Genomic DNA, 21,243 nt, shown 5'->3' with positions numbered 1-21,243 from the left:
TGAAGTGTTAGATCTCAGTCTCTCCCCTTTCTTCTAATTTCTTCCCTGCTGCCAACCTGTGGTACCCCTCTTCCTATCTTAACTGTTACTTGACAGGTGAAGTTGGCACAGCTCACAAGACAGATTTTATCATGGTGCCCAGCCCCTGGGGACTCCTCAGTAATTTGAGAGACAAGGAGTCCCACTCCTGCGATTCTGTCTCTTCCTAATTCTGAAATAAAAGTTCCCCAGATCCAGCCTGAGGTCATTTTTCCAGCCCAATTTCTTCAGGCTTCAGGGTGCTGAGGAAATGACTGCTACAAGGGATAGAAACTGACAGGGAGACACCAAGGGAGCCAGGCCTGCTGTGGGAGGAGGCATTACTTTGGGGTGACTGCCCCCAGCTGACTCATCTTCTCTTCTGAGGCTTTGTCTGGAAGCAGGACCTCCACAGTGAAACTGACCTTCTTGGCATGAATGAAGCTGTAGGTGTTATCAAACCGCAGGACATCTGAGGGGAAGCAAAAAACCAGTCAGGCAGTTCTGACTAAGAGCTTATGGACAACAATTTCTGTTGACTTAGCAATATCACCGAGTATGGTAGGTGATGAGGATGAAGGTGGGATAAGCAGTCTCCTTCCTTTTGAAACTTAGTCAAGCCCGTCTGAGAAGACATTCATAGAGAGAAAAAAATGAGAATGTGCCAAGTGCCAAATGAGTGGCAGATGACTGTATCAGTTTAAAGGAAGGGATCCTTATAGACTGTTAAAGACTTTAGGGGAGTTGGAGGTTGCACTGCTCCTTCAAAGGAGAAGCAGAATTAGTAGCAGCAGCTGTTATAATAATAAAAGTAATGGTAACGGGCCTCCCCGGTGGCGCAGCGGTTGAGCGCTGGGTTGCGAAGCTGCCCGCGGCCTCTGAGGCGCCGGTTCGATCCCCGGCTGCTCCCCGGCCACCGGAGGAGGGTCCCACATGGCGCGCAGACCTCTCCTGCCGCCCGCTGCTCCCCTCAGCAGTGTCCTTCGGTCCTTCTGCCTGCTCTGCTCCCCGCTCTGGCTCTGGTGAATCCTCTCACCCTCCCGCGCTTCTGACTGTACCCCGTGCTTGTATAAATAAATAAATTAAACCAAAAAAAAAAAAAAAAAAGAAACTTTCTAAAAAAAAAAAAAGTAATGGTAACAATGGCTGCTTAGGTGTCTGAGCCCCACATTGGTAATCTGTATCTATTACTTCACCATTCCTCAAAATAACTGAGTTCAGCATTAGTCCGATTTTATATAAAAAGGAGGTCACTGTGTCACTCAATGAGGAAGTGATAGAGCTGGAATTTCCCTCGGTTACCATTGCTGCCTGATTTGGGCCCTGGAAAGTCTGACTGCTCAGTTTCTGACACACTTTTAGAACCAGGAATTTATCCTACAGAAAGATAAATGGGCAAAGATGCTCACTATAATACTTCTTGTAATAATAAGATTAGGTAAAACCAGATGTTCAAAAGAGAATAGCTTGAAACAGTTTATATGGCCATTGTAGGACAAAATATTCTGATATGAAAAGGACTGGAAAAACTCTACAGTGTATCCTTAGACCAAAAGAGCAAGTTACAGAACAATTTGTAAACAGTTTCTAACATGTTTGTTAATTTTCACACTAGGGGCAAAAATGGCTTGATCCCTGGACACGCCCAAGGTGCTATCTAAAGGTAAAGCTTTTCTCAATCTGTGACAAGTTTCAAATTTCCTTCAATACTGAATTAACATATCATTCCTGTGAATATATACTTGTGTGTGTATATTTCCTATATATAAAGAAACAATGCTTATAAAGGGATAAAAAACATTTAATAGGATAAAGGACTTATTAGCAGTTCTTTCCTCCAGGGAGAGAAAATGGGCATGCAATTGGCAGGGAAATCTTCCAAACTTTGGCCAAGAAACAGACTGCTTTTACTTGAAACCCCCCCCCCCTTTTTTAAAGTTGTTCAAGAAAAGGGAGATGGAAATAAAAACACTAGCTCTGCTCCTTCTCTCTCTCGGTCCTCTTCCTGCCACAAAACAAAACAAAAACTGTGTATTTAATCCTAAGAGTTAACCTTTCCCCTCTCCTGCTCCTGAATAAAATACATAGTTTAGATCTGGGGTGGGCACATCAACCACCCCTTTCTTCAAGATGTGCAGTAAGTATTAGTCATTGCTTTCCTCTCTGAGACAGAAATCTTTCAGAGTAAGTGGTCCCTCTGGAAAGAAGCTTCCTCTCTGCACTAGGTGACAGGGTCTTAGCAAGCAGTCATGCTGGAGAAATCTTTGAACTCCTTAGACCAAGAAACAGGACTGAGATGGCTCTGCCTGAAATGACATTCTGCTGTCAGAAACAAGGAAGGGGCTGCTCCGAGGCACAGGCCTGTGGGAAATGGAATTCGTGAACCTTATGGCTCATTTTGACAACAGAACCCCAAGAGGTCATCCCTGGCTAGGGCTCTTAACTTTCGTTGGGGAACTCGCTGCACCCTTGAGAATCTGCGGAAAGCACACTATTTCAGATCTGGAGCCCATCACAGACCTGCCGGGGCAGTGCTTTCAATGGCAAAGGTACCATTCTGAAGGAAGGGTAAGGATGGGTATAATCATGTCCTCAGATTTATGTTTTAATTTTAAAAGTTAGCATCCTTTTATTTCTCTTATATCAGAGAGGAATCTATCTTGATTTTTAAATTATGTGTGTAGGTGCATTTTCTGTGAATTTCATTTCAGAAAAAAGACATTGTGTAACTGGGTGGTCCTCAGGAAAGGGGGAGGTTCCAGGTTTCCTGCCCCACCCAAAAGGAGGGTGGAGCTGAGCAGGGAGAGAAGCCACAGAGGAGACTGTGGGATGAAGGAAGCAGGATGGAGCCAGGAGGAGACCTGGAGGAGGCACAGGGAGCAGAGAGACATGTGAAGAAACTGCGCTTGCCTTTTGGTCGTGGACGGGGTGACACAGATGTGGGTGAGAGACCCATGGGGAGGTGACAATGGCGGTTTTTGTCTTGATTTTGAATTTGCTCTTTTCCGTCCATACTTGTCTGGTTGTTTCTGATCCTTCTTTGGGTCCCCACTGGAAGATGCTTTAGACTTATGGCAGGCTTTGGGGCCTTGCTCTGGGCCAATTCCGCTTGGGTGGACTTTTACCCACGAGGGGTCGGGTAACTTTGGGTGCTTGATTTAGAAACTAGATTCCTTGCCTTACCTGTATTGTTTCCTAATTGTATTAAAGTTCCTTCCCATTAAAGTCTCCTATGTTTTGTGTTGATGTGGTGGATGGCAGAACCTATTTAGAGCAGGCAGGTTTGTGGGGTCTGGGGTGCCCCTCTCCCTGCCCTGTAACAATTGCACACTATTTGTTATAAAAATGAAGTGTTGCTTTTAAGTTTAGAATTGCTCTGGGGAGTCACAGACCCCAGATTAACATCTCCTGCACTAGCCCACTCACCTTGTTTTAAGGAAGAAGCAAGCAAAATCAATTATTTGGAGATACTTGCTCAAAATACTCAGAATCAATGGCAATAGGGGGTTCAGAAACCAGGCCTTTTGGTGCCCAGCTGGGAGCTTAGCTCAGCACTACCTGGCAGAGCTGTTTAACCTTCACACAATGCTTCAGGTCTTCTAAGCCATTTTGTGCACTCCTGGCAAAATCCAGATCTTTTTTTCTCATCTTCTTTCTACACTGAGTTGCTAATACTAGTTAAGGGAAAAAAAAAAAAGTGAAATCGATTTAGACTTTGGTTCTCATCGGTAAGTAAGCACTTGGCAATGACCACTTGGGCAAAGACCAGGGCAGCCTGGGGCTGGCTAATGTGCTTTTCCCATTGGAGGTGGCCACAGAGTTTTAATTTCTCCACTGAGTGATTATGTTCCACTTCTCAGGGAACCTATTGGTTCTCCCCCAAGTGAGCCTGTAACCTAACACGGGGTTCTGTGGGCTCTGGCCGGAGCCCTGGCCCCAGACGACAGCTGCTCCCACTTCATTGTCTTTATACCTGGGGAGGGCCCACGGTTGCTGAGGCCTGCCTTTGCTCCTGTGAATACACAAAAAGCAGGTGGTAACCAAGGCCCTGCAGGCAGATTCCATCTAGTAATTGATCCAAGAGGAGCTAAAATTCTGGGCTTTGCAAACCTAAACCTAATTATGTTAAAAGATTCCTGGTCTTTTCTCAGGTTGTGTCCTTCAGGTACTATAGGGGGTTAATGGGCAATGCTAGAAAATGGGGTGGACTCTATACTGGCTGTATCATCTTGGGTAAATTGCATCCTGGCCTGGGAGTCCATTCTGTCACTAAGAGTTCCTGCACCAGGACTCTATGATTCTCTCATGTTTTATCTTTTGGGGTCTACGCAAGCTACTTTGTGGGAGAGAGAATGTTCCTTTTCTATACCTCAGCTCCTCCCCATTTAAAAAACAAAATCAAGCTTGTGTGTGTGCAATCCTTTATCCCTGGTAGATGACAATGCCTGGGCTGGTGCTAAGCCTTGTTGCCCCTGAGCACATAGTACAGGACTTCTCCCTGGGGCACTAAGCTGCTTGCTAATGAGAATACTTCTCCCCAGGGAGCCATATCACAAAATGTCTTTAAGGAAGGGGCAGTAGAGACTGAAGGCTGCCTGGGATGTGGGGAGGACACAGTGTGAGGTTGGGGTGACAGTGTGGACAAGCACAGAGGCTAGTTCTGATCTGGCGATGCTGCTGTAGAATTGGGGCACAGCACAGAAAAAGGCCCTTCCCCAGGCCTTGCCCTAATAATAATAATAGCTACGGTGTGTTGAGTGCTTGCTGTATGCCAGGCATTATACTAAGTGCTGTACAAGCCTTATCACCTTGAGTTATCACGTGTCCTTATGAATTAGAGAATTTGATCCCCATTGTAGCCATCAGGACACTGAAGCTCAGCGAGGCTGTCACTTGCCTAAGCACTAATCAGTATCAGTCCAACTCAGCTCAGTGATAAAGCCCTTGCTCTCATTGATTTACCCTCCCTGGTCCCCTGCTTGGGTAGAAAGAGAACTAGAAAGGCAAATACCAGATGGTTTTACTCATATGTCAAATACAGAGAAAAAGAGTCAGACAAAGCCAAATCAAAAACAAATCTGCACAACTACCAATGGGGGAGGGGAGAGTGGCGAGCAAAGGTAGGAGGGGGCCCAGAGTACTGTGGTGGACTGGGTGCCTTGGCAGTGGGTGTGGTGTGGTAACATACATCTGAAGAGGCAGCATCCTGTATTTTTGAGTCACATATAGTATCATAAGCCAATGTCACCTGCATATTTAAAAAATAATGGAAAAAAAGGAAAACTGGAGATACGGTGGGGTTTTGTGTGCCTATGTGATTTTTCAGCTTATCCCTGCAGTACATGATAAAATAAATTATAGCTGCAGAACCGGTATAATAAATGAAAGCCTTCTGTACATTTTCTACCATCCTAGAGATAACCACCACTAGAGTTAGCATAGATGCCCCAGAGTTATTTTCTATTACACACTTACTTTTAACCAAAGTGAATGTATACCACTTAATGCTCTGCTTCATGCTTCATTTTTTTAACATGTATCAGACATCTCACATGTCAATTTGTTCTCTTTAATGAGTATATTTATGCCGTGTATGGATAGATCAAAATTTTTTATGACCTTATTATAGTTACTTATTTTGTTGCCAGTTTCCTAGACAGCTGGGAATATCCTTATATCTATATTTTTTTATGTATTTGTCTAAATATTTCTGTAGGATAAACTTCCGAAAGTAGAACTGCTGAATTAGAGGGCATTTTAACAGATACTGCAAAGTTGAATGAGCATAAACACCTTTTCAAGTGCCTATTTGCCATTCTTATGCCTTTTGGGTAAACTTCTGTCCACACGCTGTTGATTTTATGCTCAACCTGGAGATGAGTAGAGCTCAGAGGGGTCAAGGCTGGGCTTTTCAGCTCTCTGCTCACCCTGTGATCCCTGCACCCACCCTGCGATGCCTGCACCCACCCAGCCAGTTCTGCCTCTCTGATGTCTGCAGAAGCCCCAAGAGATGACTAGTCACAACCACAGATCCAGCTGAACCTGGACCAGATAGCAGAGTTTCTGAACCTGTGTGACCACCTAGCACTGTGACTCACCTTTACCTGGAAACATCAAGTCAGAGGCCCTCCCTAGCTGGGTCATTTTCCCTCTCCAAATGGAGTCTTCCTCAATGCAAAGAAAGGGTTGAAATTCCAGTTCTAAAGCTGAGACCCTAAGACCATGGAGAAAGAGGGGCCTCACAGGCAGAAGGCTAGGGCAGGGGCATCAAAGCATTGCCAAGACAGAGATACTTACAGATGCCCGGGTCGTTGCAGGTGAAGGTCCCATCCTCAGGGACCAGGTGGGCATTGTACCTCTGGTTTGATAGCACCTCTGTCATCTCCCCTGCCCGCTGCCGCTCCCCCATCTTAGTCTTTAGGAAAATTCCGAAGCCGATGTCCGCCCCCTCTGATGCAAACTGCCACCTGCAAAGGGCAGACACCCATTCAAACATGATTGTTTTGCCACCAGAGATTCTTATACCCCAACTGCACCTACTGCTAAAATGATCAGATATCTCGGAAGGCCCAGGTCCCTACCTGAGGACACAGCCAGGGAAGAGGATCTCATACTCCACTTGGTGAGAGGAGCCACGGGAAATCTGCACACTGTGCTCGTACTGCTGTTTCACCTGATCGCGCACATAATACTTCTTGGGGATGTCACCCCCATAATTGATCTAGAAGCAGAGCATGAAGTAAGCTGGAATGCACATTCGAGCCAGATTTCCCAGGCCTCCTCCAGCCCCTGGCCACCCATACCTTGGATTTGCACTTGGGGTTTCCATCAGGGTCAGTCATGGTACCCCCATACTCCACGGGTATCTGGTCAGGGCTGATATATTTCAGTAAAACCTCCTTCCAGTTCGCTGGCAGGGGAGGAAAAGAAGGAGGAAAAAAGGTGATGATTAGGCAAGGTTTCAGCCCAGCCCTGGCAGCCTGTACAAAAGCAGCAGAAAAAAAGCCATCTGTGCCCCCTCCCCTAAAACATGGATATTAGAAGTCTATGGTGTGTGCATAGCTCTGCAGGTGGGTCAGGAGGCGCTATCACCCAGAGACTGCCCTGCCCTGGACCAGCTGTCAGGAGACCTGGGTCCGGTCCCCACGGCCTCTGGCCAGTTGAGCAACCATAGGCAACCTTTATTCTAAGCCTGATCCTTCTGCCTGCAGGATTCTGGTGGGAGTGAAGCAAACTAAGCACTTGAGAGGGTTTTGTAAACTGTAAAGTGCTCCACACAAATGAGAATGAATCATCACCCCCAGGAAGGTGATACAAACATTTGAAGTGCAAGCAGGAGGGAACAAAGAAAGGCATTCTCTACAGCATGTGCACAGGCAGGAGGATCTGAATAAAATCTGTCCTGGTTAAACTGAACTCTGTGAGGACACAGATGTGCATGTCTTGTCCCCCCACTTCCTGTTCAATCGTGACTTACTAAGTGCATCACTGGAAAGGAACCTTAAATTAGGGTTCCCCTGGCTTTACCCCAGCCACAATTTTACTTCTCATGTTTGAGACTGTTTAGCTGCCAATGATTGGGCTCTTGTTTTTAATTATAGCCAAGTCTTTTCCTGACTGGGAGTGTTTGACTTTAGCACAAACAATGCTGAGAACGACTATTCCCAAATTTCTAAACAAATATCAGCCAAGGACAATATTTTGATACTGGAAACCTTTCCATGCTGACTATATAGTCCATATATAGGCAGCAATTCCAAGTCATGGGGTTCAACCCAGTCTTCTCTGCTGCTGGGGCTGGCTAGAAACCCATAGAGACTGTCCTCGGTCTCCTTGTCCTTAGATTTCTAGGGCCTGAGACCATGAGTCCTGGAATAGGGCCCGGTGGTCTTTGTATGATTTAATCTGTGCTGCTAAACTCCAGTAACCAGCCCGGGATCAGTTTCTCTCCTCTCCCATCAAAGATCCTGTACCTTCTCTGCCCAAGGTGGGTTTGGTTGAAAGAGTTTCAGGTGTGGGAGGGAGAACAGACTGAGCCTCCTCCACAGCTCTGCTGCCCAGAAACCTCACCATCTCATGCTCGTGGTGGGTGGTAGCAGCAGAAAAAACAAGTCATCAGAGCCTTTTGCTCAGATTTTGTATTTCTTCCTCCAGCTCAGCTGAAGCATTGGGATGAGGCCAGCAGGATTCTTCCCATCTTACAGGGAGAGTAACTGAGGCAACAGCAGCACTCGTTGCTGCCAGAACTAGGCCAAAGCCCAGAATCCCTGTGCTTTCCAGAATGCCTCAGTCCACTCCCAGGGGCCCAGCAGGCATTTGGAAAATCTCCACTTTTTTTTTTTTTAATAATAAATTTTATTTTTATATTCCCCATACAATTGCAACCCCCTTATTTTGATCCCAATCCCTCCCCTCCCGCCCCCTACCCCCCATAGAGTGTCTCTGGTTTATAGTTTTTTGTTGATTTTGATTTTCACTTTCTTATAGTTATTCATTTTCCTGGTCCCTTATTTAAGTTTTCTAGATTCCTGTTATGAGTGAGACCATCCGGTATTTTTCTTTTTCTTTCTGGCTTATTTCGCTGAGCATGATCCCTTCCAGCACCATCCATGTTGCTGCAAATTGCATGTGTTTATCTTTTTTGAATGCTGAGTAATATTCCATGGTGTATATGAACCACATCTTCTTGATCCAGTCATCTATTTTTGGGCATTTGGGTTGTTTCCAAAGCTTAGCTATTGTAAACAGTGCTGCTATAAACATAGGGGTGCAGGTGCTCTTGGAATGGATGTTTCTGTGTCCTTTGGGTAAATACCTAGGAGTGGAATTGCTGGATCATATGGAAGCTCTATGTTTAGTAGGTCCAGAAATCTCCACACAGCTCTCCATAGTGGTTGGACCAGTTTGCACTCCCACCAACAGTGCAGGAGAGTTCCTTTTTCTCCACACCCTTGCCAACATTTGTTGTTGCTAGTTTTTTTAATATGTGCCATTCTCACTGGTGTAAGATGGTATCTCATGGTAGTTTTGATTTGCATTTCCCTGATTATAAGTGATGTTGAACATTTGGAAAATCTCCACTTTTGCTGTGTTGCCTAGCAGTGAATAATGCCTCTCCCCAAGTTCAATTCCATAGGAGGCATCGAGTCTTCCATGAGTCAGTACCAATCTACCTTCCTGGCCTTTCTCCTACCACTTCACCTAATATTCCAGCAAACTCTACTCCCATCAGCCTCTGGCTGGCTCAATTCCTCTGGGGCCTCCTTACTTGGTTCCCTTGTGCCCTGACGTTCTCTACGCTGCCCTACATGTCCAGGCCCTGTTGACCTGCTTCCCTCCCAACTTCATCAATCACTTGCTAACTCCCTAATCTCCAGCCTGAAGCACTCTCTTAAGCCTCAGACTCAAGTATCCCCATATTGATATATGGTATATATTGAGATATATCGGTATATCTCACACTCCTCCAACTCACTTCCAGCCTATTCTTCTGGTTGTTTCTGCAGCTGAACTAATGTGTCACCATCTACTCAGCCACTCGTGCCAGGCACCAGGGAGTCCATTTACATTTCTCTTTCTCTCTTATTCAGTCAGCTGAGTTCTGCGGTTTTGCTTCCTACGTCTTACATCCATCTTCTCCCTTTCCCTACTGCCACTGTCCCAGCCTAGGCCTGCAGCACCTCTTGCATGAACGATGGCTGTCGTGTGCCAACTGGTATCTATTCTTCTCAACCTTGCCAATGCGTTGTCTCAATTTCAAATCTAATCCTGCTCAAAACTACCTGTTGAGGACTTTTTTCCAGTTCCTGTAGTGCCATGTCCCAGCTTGTCATCATGGTGTCATGGTGACCTGGCTCCTGGCTCCTTCTCCAGCCTCATCCCTTGCCACAGCAGCATGTGCTCTGTAACCACCACCTGTGCCATGGTGTGAAATGTCTTTTCTCAGTGCTGTTCTTTTGCCCAACAGCTTCCTCCCTTGCTTCATCCAGCCACCTCTTAGTCATCCCATAGCACTCAGCTGAGGCAGCTAGCCTCCTCCCTAGGTCAGGTGTGATGAGTACCTCTGCTCAGACTCCCGTGCGCCTTTTGAGTGGCCTCTTTTACATTTGCACATCCTGCCGATATACATCTGTTTGTGCCTCTTTTCCCCAGGGGAATTCTTCAAGAGATTTTGTCTTGTTCACCTCTGTAGCCTTGGCACAGAGTCCAGGGCCTGGCAAATGGTAGGTGCTCAGGGACAAAGCCACTCCTCATTGACCCTAACAGAAAGCAAGCTCTCTCCTCTGTACCCTTTCTAGCGGGCTTTCTCTCTAGAGGTCTTCTCCCTCCTGCTACACTGTAAGCTTCTTTAGTACATTTCACTCATCTTTGAAACGACAATGCTAAGCCCAGTACTTTCTTGTAAAGTGTCTGAGAGAAAGAGTTCTTATGAAAACATAGGCAGGCCCAGCTTTCTCCTGGGTCCCACTGCTACCAAACCAGCAGAGGGAGCCTCACCCTGGTGGCCACAGCCATGCCTCAAATGCCACCCTCAGTTTGGGTCACAGATCATCCTGTGGATTTGAGAAGAGTCTGGGCTACTCACCCCCCAGGACCATGATCTTCTTACGTGTGTCCTCACTCAGGAAGGGTTTGACGAGGTTATAGGCCACAGGAAACAGCTTGGGGGCTGCAACAAAGAGCAGGCCACGTGAGGCTTGGGGCAGCATCCATTCTGCCCCAACAATGCCCCCCACAGCCTCCTGAGCCACTTTCTCTAATGCTGTGGGCCCGTGTGGGCAACCCAGGGCACCTCTTTGAGTCCCAGCTTCCCTGTCTGTAGGGTACAGTCAAGTGGGGTAGGTGGCTCAAAGGAGGTTATGAATGCTAAAAGCTTCGCAAATAATAAAGTGGTCCACATATGTCGAGGGTCGGTCTTCTGAATGTGTCCTTAGATCACCTCCTTTGTCTGACTCTATCGACTCTCCTGAATCTGTCCCAGGAAACTTTTTGGCTGCTCTTTCCCAACTGGCTTCATCACAGGTAGTTCCCATCTTACCTTTAATAACAAAAAGATGCTTCAGTGTTTCAGGATAATTTTCCTCAAACATGCAGAGAAACTGTGGAAACAAAATCACTGAGTCCTGTGGGCTCAGACCCATGTCCCAGGGCGAGGCCCTGCTCCCTCCAGGCTGATTCTGCCCCTATCACTTCTTCCATCCCACAGGGCACCTAGCAGAGGAACCCACTCCCCGTTCCACACACCTCCCAGCCCTGCCCCTGACCTCTCCATAGGCCTCCACAGCAGGCTTCCAGAGATGCTTAAGGCCAAGCCCCTCGCAGTCATAAATCAAGGTGATAGTTTCCACCTTCTTCCCCACCTGCAGGGGACAGAGGAGCAAAGAGTTGAATCAGGCCACCCCACTGCAGAAGCCCACCCCAATTCAGGGCAAATGCTGATTGCACCATGCACTCATAATGCAACTGGATCTAGACAGGACCACACCTAGGGTTTTCCAGTTGAGATAATCACCCCAGACCGGAATTGTGGTCTCTGTGTTCTCATCCAGTAAATGACTGGGTGGATCTAGGTTACATCTGAGGTCCCTCTGCTCTGCAGTGCGGCCTGGCAGCCTCCCTCCTCCCGGGTGCAGTGTGTGTAGTGCTTGGTCCATGGCCTGGCGTGGCCACTTACCTCCCAGGCCCGGTTGCTCCCTGTCCAACCTAAGCCCAAGCAAGTGTGCCCCCCTGCACCCCCAGCCTCTGCAAACACTAAGCTCTCAGTGAGTGTTTGTGGATGACAGTGTTGAAATGTTCCCAGATAGCGGCGTGGATCTTTACAGCTGCTAAAGAGGAGGGAAGGGGAGAAGATCTGGTGGCAGCTCCAGTTTGCTCTTCAGCCCTTTCTCAGTAGTGGGAGCAGAGGACCTTATCTTTCTCTGAATGAAGAAGCACAGACTCTGAGATCATCCACACCATTGGTACCCAAATACATGTCCAAAGATTGGGTGGTCCCTGACAAAGATTTCACTGGTGCCCAGATAATAAAGGAAAATGACAATAATGTACTATGTTTTTTGGAAGATAAATTGAGTCAATTTAAAGAACTGCCCTTTACCTCCCTGGTGGCGCAAGGGTTAAGTCGCAGCATTCCGAAGCTGCTGCCAGGGACATGACCCACATGGCGCAGCAGACCTCTCCTGTCTCTCCCGCTGCTCCCCTCAGCAGTGTATTTCAGTCAATCCACCTGTTCTGTTCCCCACTTTGTCTCTGGTGAATCCTCTCACCCCCTGCATCTCTGGCCTGCACCCTGCATAAATAAATAAATCTTTAAAGAACTGCCTTTAGTCTGAGATTATGCCATTTCTATAGTTTTGGGGTAAATTATAGCAATACCAGCTGGTAATATTTTTTAAATTCTTACTTGGAAAAATTAAAATTTGGCAACATTATGTCAGTCCCTACAACTTTGAAATTGCACTGGTCTATAAGATCCCAACAGGCCTCTTCCCTGAAGCTGTGCTTAAACTGTAACCCTGTGTGACCCTCTGCTCCTGCTTGAATACCTCTGCAGCGCTTCATTCATTTGCAACCTTGATAGCGCACTCGCCTTTTCTGTCTGGCGGACACACTCCTGCAGGAGCAGTTCGCAGTCCCGCATTTTGGTCTTGAGCAAGTCCTGTTTGGTAGCTGATAAGAGCAGCCCCTTGGTATCCAGGGGTCCGATGATGTCATACCAGATCGGGCTGCCTTCCAGGTCATAGCCACACATGCCCCCCGACAGATACTGCTGGACCACCTGAACAGTGACAATGAGGAGACACCCCGTCAGCAGGCTCAGGGGAGCCTCCCCTACCCGGTGCCCCTGGGTCATCTCTGGGTTCTCCCTCCACGTGGACACCCATTCTGGGAGCCACTGGGGCTCACTGGACATTGTGAGGGTTCCCATCTGATATACCCAGGGTACAGACTGCAGGTTTAATAGACCTTGCATGGGGGAGGAGGCATCATTTGTCCTCACCTCCGGAGGCTGCCAGCTTATGATGTTGTCAATATCCTTTTGCTTCCGGAACTCCGCATGCTGCGAACACACAATCAGGGCATTCAAAGAACAGGAGGTTGCAGCTTGACAGGCACCTAGTAATAGGTGACAGCATGAACAGACCCCCAGACCAACAGTGGGTCACAAAAAGGCAGCTGGCAGGGATGGAAAAGAAAGGCGCTGCCTATTTCAGAAATCTCAGCAGAACAGATGACCATTCTTGGCTGGCCCCGAACCGTGAAAGCTGTGTTTCCCGGGAAGGGAATGCATTTTGTCCCAGAGGGAGAAGGCAGTGATGGTCAGCAAATACTCTGCCATGTCATGCTAGCCAAGGGCGGTGGGGGGTGGGTGGGATGGATAAAAGAGGCCTGAGCATGGTGTGATTCTGATGGCCAGGGACGGAGCAGCAATGGGATTTGGAGCCAAAATGGATCTCACCTTCCTCAGCATGGCCTCAGACTTCTGCAGGTCGAAGTTTCTTGCTATAACAAGGAAACATGGTCAGGGTTAGGCCAGCAGACTGGGCATCAAAGGGCAGGGAGATTTCCTACTCCCGTGCTGGGGCTGGCTCTTCTTCGTCACCCCCACTGACTCTCCGGTCACCCACACATAGGAGTTCATATGAGAAGCTTCACTGAGGGCTCTTGGAGCTCCGTAGGCCCTGGGTCTGCTGGGAGAGCAGGTCAAGGTTCAGAGCAGGTGCAGGCAGCATTTGCATTTCAGGGTCAAAAGAGTTTTTACCCTAGTGGATGCAATCAGGTGATGGGTTTTATCTCCTCTCAGGGAAAGTGAACCCTGGACCCCCTTATCATTTAGTCTTTCCCTCATATAAAGTCAATCTCCTCCACAGTCCTGAGAACTTGCCGCACAGTTCAAAGATGAACGTAGCTGTCCAGTAATTTGGGGTAGAGCTGGCAGAACAACTCAGTAGGATGGATGGGTAGATGAGCCTCCAGTCAGCCTTGCCATCTCCTCAAAGGACCCGGGCGCACCCTAATGGGTTGCAGATCACCCTCCTCCCAGGCTTCCTGGAAAGTTTCAGCATCAAAGATCACCTGGGCCCAACAAGTTATCCTGCTCAGGCTTAAACACAAAGAGCTCACTGTCCTGCCCCACCTCCCCAAAGCCACCTGCTCCAGGATAATCAAGTGGCCATTTGCACTCAGTTCTCACTGTTAAATGAGCAGAGAGCCCCTCTACAAACACTCAAGAGTAAGGGGTGCGTCCTCAGTCATCTGACACCTACTGATACTAGCAGATTCTGACCTGCCACCTGGAGCGTCCCCTGCTGCTACCAAGTGGCTCATTCTTGGACCCTGTAACCAGTCCCCACAGTTTGGTTTCAAATCCATCCAAACAACTTCCCTTTGGCTGTTTTCCAGCTTGCCAGTGCCCCTCTCAAAGCGTGCTGTTGAGAGCTGAGCACAACCCCAGGTGTGGTCCACCCTTTTTCAGTAAAGCCTCAGAACTTTCTTGGCAACCGTCACACCCCTAACTCAGGTGGAGCTTACAGTCAACTGAAACCCCCAAATCCTTTACACCTGTGCTGCCACTAAGCCTCCATCCTATGTGTGCCGAGGTGGTTTTCTAGTTCCATCCCTATCAAATTCCATCTCGTTATAGTCAGCTTCATTTCATCCTTTAAAAAACAGTTGGGATCCAGATTCTGATCAATTGTGTCATCTGACCTATGAACCGTCGGTCCCAGCTGTGTGTCTTCTATGGATTTGATCAACATCGAGATCTGCTGACAGCCCTTGAACTGGGGCCAGAAAGGCTGCCCTCTGGACTGCCATCAGACCCTTAATCATTGCTCCCCGGGAGTGGCTGAGCACATTCCAGGAAGTCAATCCACTTGCCTACACCCAGAGGGTGCATCCGAAGATCCGACAGACACCATGCCCATCATCAGCTGACACACGTTGGCACAATTCAACAGCCTCACTCTTGGGAAGTTCCCTCTGACTGTCACCCCTTTCCACACCATCATGGCAGTGGGGGGCAGCTTTTAGAGGAACAAAATCTGGGCTTGCTTTTAGCTCTTCCACTTTTGACCTGTTTGGCCTTGAACAAGATACTGTACATCTCTGCTGAGTCCTCTAAGGAACTAGAAACACTTGGAAGACGCCTAGCAGTATCTCCTCCCAATGGGGAAGCCTAGGTGGACAGTGGAGTCTTTCACAGGTGGGGCACCCCTACTGGGAGGAGAACCATTATCTGTCTAGGGAACAGGAGTGGTAATGAACTGTGAGCCTTCTTATCTCAGAGATGCTCTCCAGTTAGCCTTTATCTGCCAGATCTTTTCCAAGAACCCATCCCAAGTCACCACTGGCCCCTGGCAGCACCAGGTACTGCCAGGTACCCAGCCTGCTAAATCAGGCCTTTCTAGGCCTCCTGCTGCTTGGCCCGGCCAGGGGCAGCTCCCAGCAGGACTCAGGGCACTACCAGAGTGGCTTCCCACCACCTCCTTGTTTTATCTTGCCATCGACCCTCCCTGGTGGGCTGCCCAGAGCTCAGCCCCAGTGAGTGGGGGAGAGTCTGGGGAGCTTGTGTACCTGCTCTCAAGGGCCGGGGGTTGAGGCCACATGGGAGGAAGGGAGAAAGAGTAGAACCCTGAGCTTACACCTAGGTTTGAGAAAGACATCTTGCTGGATGGCTTGCACCTTGCAATTCTTTCCTCTAGAATCAAAAGGAGAAAGAGAAAATATTTCTTTTTTTTTTTTTTTTTTTTTTATAGAGGCATGTTTTCTTTCTTTCTTTCTTTATTTGTTTGTTTTGTTTATACAAGCACTGGGTACAGTCAGAAGCACGGGAGGGTGAGAGAATTCACCAGAGCCAGAGCGGGGAGCAGAGCAGGCAGAAGGACCGAAGTACACTGCTGAGGGGAGCAGCGGGCGGCAGGAGAGGTCTGCGCGCCATGTGGGACCCTCCTCCTGTGGCCGGGGAGCAGCCGGGGATCGAACCGGGGCCGCAGAGGCCGCAGGCAGCTTCGCAATCCAGCGCTCAACCGCTGCGCCACCGGGGAGGCCCAAGAGAAAATATTTCTTAAAAAAAAAAATAATAAGGAAGAAGAAGAACCAAAAACCTAATTGAAATTCTTAGTAGACTCTGACCAGGCCGGAGATCCTGCCTAAGAAATGTGAGGCACAAGTCAAGTACAGACGAGACACTTCCTGTATTTGAAGAGACAGAGACTGGCTTCAGGGGGCAGCTCTGGCTTACTGGAAAGGATCTGCGAACCAGAAGCCTGAGGTTTCACCCCAATTCTGCTTTGCATTAGCTGTGTTCCTTCAGGTCAGTCCCCTTCCCTCTCTGAGCCTGTTTTCTGGCAAACAAGGATGACCACACTCTTCAGTGTTCAGTGAGCAGGGAGGTTGAGCCTGGGCGCGATCTTGGGGAACTGTCAGGCTTCATGCAAGAAGAGGGGGTACCCCAGGCTGGGGTGTTGGGGGTGTCTGGGAAGCCAGCTGCCAAGACCTTAGGCCAGCCTCCTGTTAATAAAAGGGAGCTGCTTGATTTCCAACAGCTCTCTGAAATCACGCGGTTCACCTAACAGCAGCTCCGGAGTGTGTCTGCTCAGCTTGCAGCTGGCCCTTTAAGGCGGCTGCTGCATCTTCCCACTCTCTCGCCACCCCCTCCAGCTACAGTCCTTTAGCAAATGCTGGGCCAAAATCTCCTCCAGACTTGGATTGGCTCCACTGCCACCCCCGCACCGCCCCTCCACCACCTTCTCCGGGTAGGCTGGGGAGGTGGGTTTGAAGCTGTTTGGGGGACTTCCCAAGGCACCCAGGGATCCAGGTGGCCCTCCTGGCCGCCCACACTGGAGTGTCTGCTAGCAATCCCTCTACTCACTTTCTGGACAGGAAAGGGACATGCACCTCCTCACAAGACCCAAGACTCCCAGGGCATGTGTGTGTGTGTCTGTGTCTATAAATAAAGGAGCACGATTTAGACCTTCATATTTTAGGGTATGAGTCTACCTCGCATCTTCATCTCTGCTAACCTAGCACAGTGGAATTTTCTCTATTATTTCTGTGTCTGGTAATAAAGTTTCTATAAAGAAAAAGTGTGTCAGAAGAAGCAGACAGGGTGGCACATGACTTGAATCACAGGAGAGGAAAAGAGAAAAGAACAGGAAGATCTCAGGTATTGAGGTATTGAGGCAGGGGGTTGAGTTTGACCCCGATGCGGGAGGGAATGGGTATATTTCATCACCACATGCAGGGCCTTGTCGTGTCACATCTTGCAATAGGTGGGGCACCCTGTCTCATCCTGCTCTCCCAGAGAGCACCCTGGGGCAGATGCTTGTCCCTGACCCATGTGACGCAGCCGGGGGTGGGAGGTGTGGTGGGCAGAGCTGGAACCAGATCTCAGGGTCTACAACCTGATGGTGGTTCGAGGTGAGTCTTATCAACAGAGGTCAGGTCAAACACCCCCCCACCCCGGTGTTCCCCAAGCACACCACTCTCCCTAGAGCTGCCTAAACTGCTGGCAGCAGAGGTCCTGCCACTCCAACCAGCCACAGAGGGGCCAGCATCTCCCAGGGGCCACAACTCTGCTTGTAAACCAGCCTCTGACTTCCCACATGGCTGGATTTTTCCTCCACCCATCTGCAGAGTGGATTTATGGGGTGAATGGAAAAGGTGCTGACCTGGGAGCTGGCCCTCCCTCTGCCTGCAGCTCAAGCACTGTGGGACTTGGGGGGAGTCACTTCACCTCTCTGAGCCTCAGTGTCATGATTAGCCCGATAGGAGGGTTGAGATGATGGAACTGCAAGGGCCCTCTCGCCTCTGAAGGTCGAATACTCCAGATGCTCTGATGGCCGGGGCAGGGTTTCCAAAGGCTGCCATTCTGTTACCCAGAACAAGTCCTTGCCCCAGCCCCCCAAACCCCCTCTTCCCTCACCTCGGAGCCAGCGCAGGAGAAAATAGTCATCTGGGTTCGGCAGAGTGGGCAGCACATCCTGGACATTCTCCCGAAACTGTAGGGAGAGGCAGCTGGGTGAGTGGCAGGTCCTACCCTGACCGCCCTCTGCCCCAGACTCTCTGTAAGGGCTTTTGCTGGACCCTCTTCACACAGGTCAAGGCTGCAGACACCAGCAGAGCTTCGTGGGGCACTCTCCTGCAGGTGGGAGGCGGGGGGCGGGGAGGAGGTGGGAAGGGAGTAAGTCACTGCCCCTGCCTGACTGTGCACCCGCGCCTTCCGCATGCCAACAGCGGGCAGGCAGATGTACTCCCAGCTCACGGTGATCACAGACACTCTGGGCCGTGCCACAATAAAAGCTGTCCTTTTCCCAAGCGTTCCCTGTGTGCCAGCACTGAATTGGCACTTATCTTATTCACGCCTCACTCAGAATGCCTAGAGGTAGTACTGTCCCCATTTTATAGATGAAGGACTGAGAGCTCAGAGAGGCTAAGTAACATGCCCAAGGTCAAACAGCCAGTAATCAGCAGAGCTAGGATGCTAACCTGAGTCTGTCTGAGGCAGAGCATGCCCCCTCCACAGTGGTCTTGGCCCCCTTAGTAATTAGACTGGTGAGCAATGAGCTGGGGACTGACTGGAGCTAGTAAGAGGGTGGTCCCATTTGACTTCATAGAAAAAAGTGGCATTTGAACTAGGCTTGCACGGACTTCAAAGGCAGCAGGAGGAGGGACCAGGAAGGGGGAAGCCACGAGGAGGGAAAGTGCAGGAAAGCCAAACAAGAGGTGGACAGTGACCCCAAGAGATGGCCACACCTCCAACTGCTCACTACGCTGTGTGCACAGCCCCCCCAAAGTGCCCTGCTCCCAGTCACTCACCTTTCCCTAGTGCTGACCTATGACATCCATCTCTGCCCCTTGCCTGGGTCAGCTGGCAACTCAGTCCATCCCCCAAACAACTCCCAGAGCCCCAAGGAAACTGCTCATCTAGGGCAAGATGTGAAGCCACCTCTCACCAAGGACCAGACCCAGACCCTGGTTTCCAGTTTAATCACCTCCTAATCCCTTCTCTGCCTGACTTCCCCTGCAGGTCAGCAGTAAAATCTGAAGCCTCTGTAGCCTCCCTGGGATAAGGAAGGCCCAGCAGTGTCTAGGCCTCCCCGGAGGCAGTAGGAGACACCGCCCCCCACTCCCACTCCCTTTCCCAGCAATGGAAAACTCCTTGACACTAGACCCAGTCCCTGGCTCCAAGAACAGTCAACCTCCCCTCTCCCCAGGGGTGACAGTTGGCTGGGAGGGGTCCAGCCCAGGAACTGTTGTCCCCCTCCTTGGCCCAGGTGCCAAGGCAAAGCCAGGCTTATCGCTCAATCTCCTGAAAAGCGTCCGCCCAAGTCCCCAGCCAGGGGAGGAGAGAGGAGCGCTGGCCTCAGCTCAAACTCACCCCAACCCAGTGAGTTGTGGGCAGGATCCTAGACTTCACAGTTGGAAGTGCTCCCTTAGGCAGCATCTGCCCAATCTCATTTCATGCCATCAAGGAGCCAACAGAGAAGGACAGATTCTGTCCAAGGTCACAGAGCGACTTGGGGCCTAAGCAGGGGCCATCCAAGTACCAGAGGAGCTGTCCAGGGCCCTTGCCATCCAGCCACTGACCGGGTGAGAGGAAAATCTCCCGGAAATGGGAGGAAACCTGGGGCCCTGCCCCCCAGGGCCCCGCTGCCAGTCTGGAGAATGAATGTTGCCTTTGTGCCCTCAGCTGCCTACCAGGGCTTCCAAGCAACCACTTCTTCCCAGGTGGCACCGCCAAGGGCTCCTTCAGCGCTGGGACCCGGGCGGCCAAACTTCCCAGGGCCCCCTCGGCGGGCGGAGGGAGGGAGGGAGACAGGCCACCGGGCGGGGGGCGCCAGGTGCAGCCGGCTGCAGCCGCCGACCGCCGGCCGAGGACCGTGGCGCGCCCCCCGCCCGGTCCCATCCATCGCCGGCGGCCGCTGGGCGAGGGCCACGGCCAGGGCGGGGGCCGGGCGGGCGCGCGCTCACCTTGTCCAGTAACTCCTTCTGCTTGGGGCTCAGGTCGCCCACTCTGCCGCTCATCCTGGCTCGAGCTCGGGGCGCTGCGACCGCGGCGGCTGATGGAGCGTGGACTGGGCTCGGTCTCCGGCGCCCGAGTAAAGTCCCAGCCTCTGCCGGGGCCGCAGGGCCGGCGGCCAAGCCCCGCCTCTTAAAGGCTCCGGGGAGGCGCGGGGCGAGATGTGCGCCGGGCGCGGGAGGCTCCTGCGCGCGTCCCCAGCGCCCTGCTGAGGCGGGAGACCTGGCCAGTGAGCCTCAAGGGAGCAGGAAATCTGGGTTCTGCTCCCGCATTTATCCGTAGCTCACAGTGTGACCTTGCACGACTCACCTGAGCTTTCTGGGCCTTAGTTTACCCACCTAGAGGCTTTCAAAGAGTTTTTCGAAGATCAGCCCCCCCAGAACGTAGAACTTCTGCCCCTCCTTTTGAGATGGTAGGGAGCTTGCTTGGTGTCACTGTGTGCGGGTGGGGTGAGGGGATTTGAGGGGAGAACAGTGGTTCTGGCTGTTTCTTTCTGGGACCTTCTGGCTCTCCTCCTGTTCTGCCATCAGTTTTGAACCATCATGGCTGCCAAGCCCAGTGTGGACCCTTTTCAGTGTGGACAGCCTTTCCCGGGCAGGCAGGCAGAGCGGCAAGGAAGCACAGACCCCCATCTCCCCAACCAGGGTCCCATCTCCTGCATCTAACCTTACCAGTCTCTGTGTGTCCTCTAAGGTGTGATACCTTCATGGTGGAGCTGGCCTGGAGGACTGCTTCCTCTCTGCAGCTGAGTCCTAAATCCTCCTTCTTTCTGTGCAATTTCACCTGTCTGGGTTGCAGCTTCTTTGTTCACTAAATGGAGGTGAAGAATGTGGACTTTAAGACGGACTGAGAGAATAGAGAAGCTAATGTTCATAATTCCCTCAGTGCAGTGCCTTGCCTCATACAGGGTTTGCTTTGAACAGAGTTTGAACTCCCTACTTCATGCTGTACAGCCCCCACTTTGCTGCCTGTCTGGCCAGGCTTTCTAGTGCGGGAGATGCAGGGTGGACGTGGAGGAAACCACAGTGAAAGTGGTGGCCCAATGGAAACAGGTCTGCTATCAGCTTATCTACTTCCCCTGCTCAAGCCCAAGGCCAGAACTATGGATTCCAGCCTCACAGCAAGTCTGACCTGGGAGATAGATGCCCAGCAACTGCAGCCCAGCCGCCTCCTGGGCCATCTAATTGTCCTGCATGCCCCAG

General features: G+C 50.4%; 1 protein-coding gene across 6 annotated transcripts; it reads right to left on the bottom strand.

Annotated features, from left to right (window-relative positions):
• Positions 1-334: 334 nt before the first annotated feature.
• On the bottom strand, positions 335-20,147 carry SEC14L2 (SEC14 like lipid binding 2). Of its 6 annotated transcripts, none has more exons than XM_037510877.2 (12): positions 19,993-20,146; positions 17,945-18,020; positions 13,478-13,521; positions 13,019-13,078; positions 12,608-12,796; positions 11,283-11,378; positions 11,057-11,117; positions 10,604-10,687; positions 6,822-6,928; positions 6,600-6,739; positions 6,316-6,485; positions 335-490 (listed from the first exon to the last, which is right to left on the bottom strand). In XM_037510877.2, exons 1-12 carry the CDS (start codon positions 20,044-20,046, stop codon positions 360-362), a joined length of 1,212 nt encoding a protein of 403 aa, XP_037366774.1. In that variant the 5' UTR covers positions 20,047-20,146; the 3' UTR covers positions 335-359. The 6 variants fall into 6 exon arrangements, with proteins under 6 accessions (XP_037366774.1, XP_037366777.1, XP_037366778.1 ...); XM_037510880.2 differs by lacking the exon at positions 19,993-20,146 and adding an exon at positions 19,720-19,842; XM_037510878.2 differs by lacking the exon at positions 335-490 and adding an exon at positions 3,510-3,692 and having other exon boundaries at positions 19,993-20,147.
• Between the last annotated feature and the right edge of the window lie 1,096 nt (positions 20,148-21,243).

This window comes from Talpa occidentalis, unplaced genomic scaffold (genome assembly GCF_014898055.3).
Source record: "Talpa occidentalis isolate TD23 unplaced genomic scaffold, MPIMG_talOcc4v2.1 talOcc4.14, whole genome shotgun sequence".
Lineage (NCBI taxonomy): Eukaryota > Metazoa > Chordata > Mammalia > Eulipotyphla > Talpidae > Talpa > Talpa occidentalis.
This window is presented reverse-complemented; position numbering and strand designations above follow the sequence as displayed.

Bases quoted from the DNA above. Each gene is read 5' to 3' on its own strand.
- SEC14L2 (XM_037510878.2), bottom strand. From the start codon at position 20,046: ATGAGCGGCAGAGTGGGCGACCTGAGCCCCAAGCAGAAGGAGTTACTG. The intron at 10,688-11,056 runs GTAAGATGGGAA...TCTTTGTTGCAG, and splicing joins GCATCTTTTTGTTATTAAAG to CCCCCAAGCTGTTTCCTGTG. The intron at 6,929-10,603 runs GTGAGTAGCCCA...CTCCCCTGCCAG, and splicing joins GAAGATCATGGTCCTGGGGG to CGAACTGGAAGGAGGTTTTA.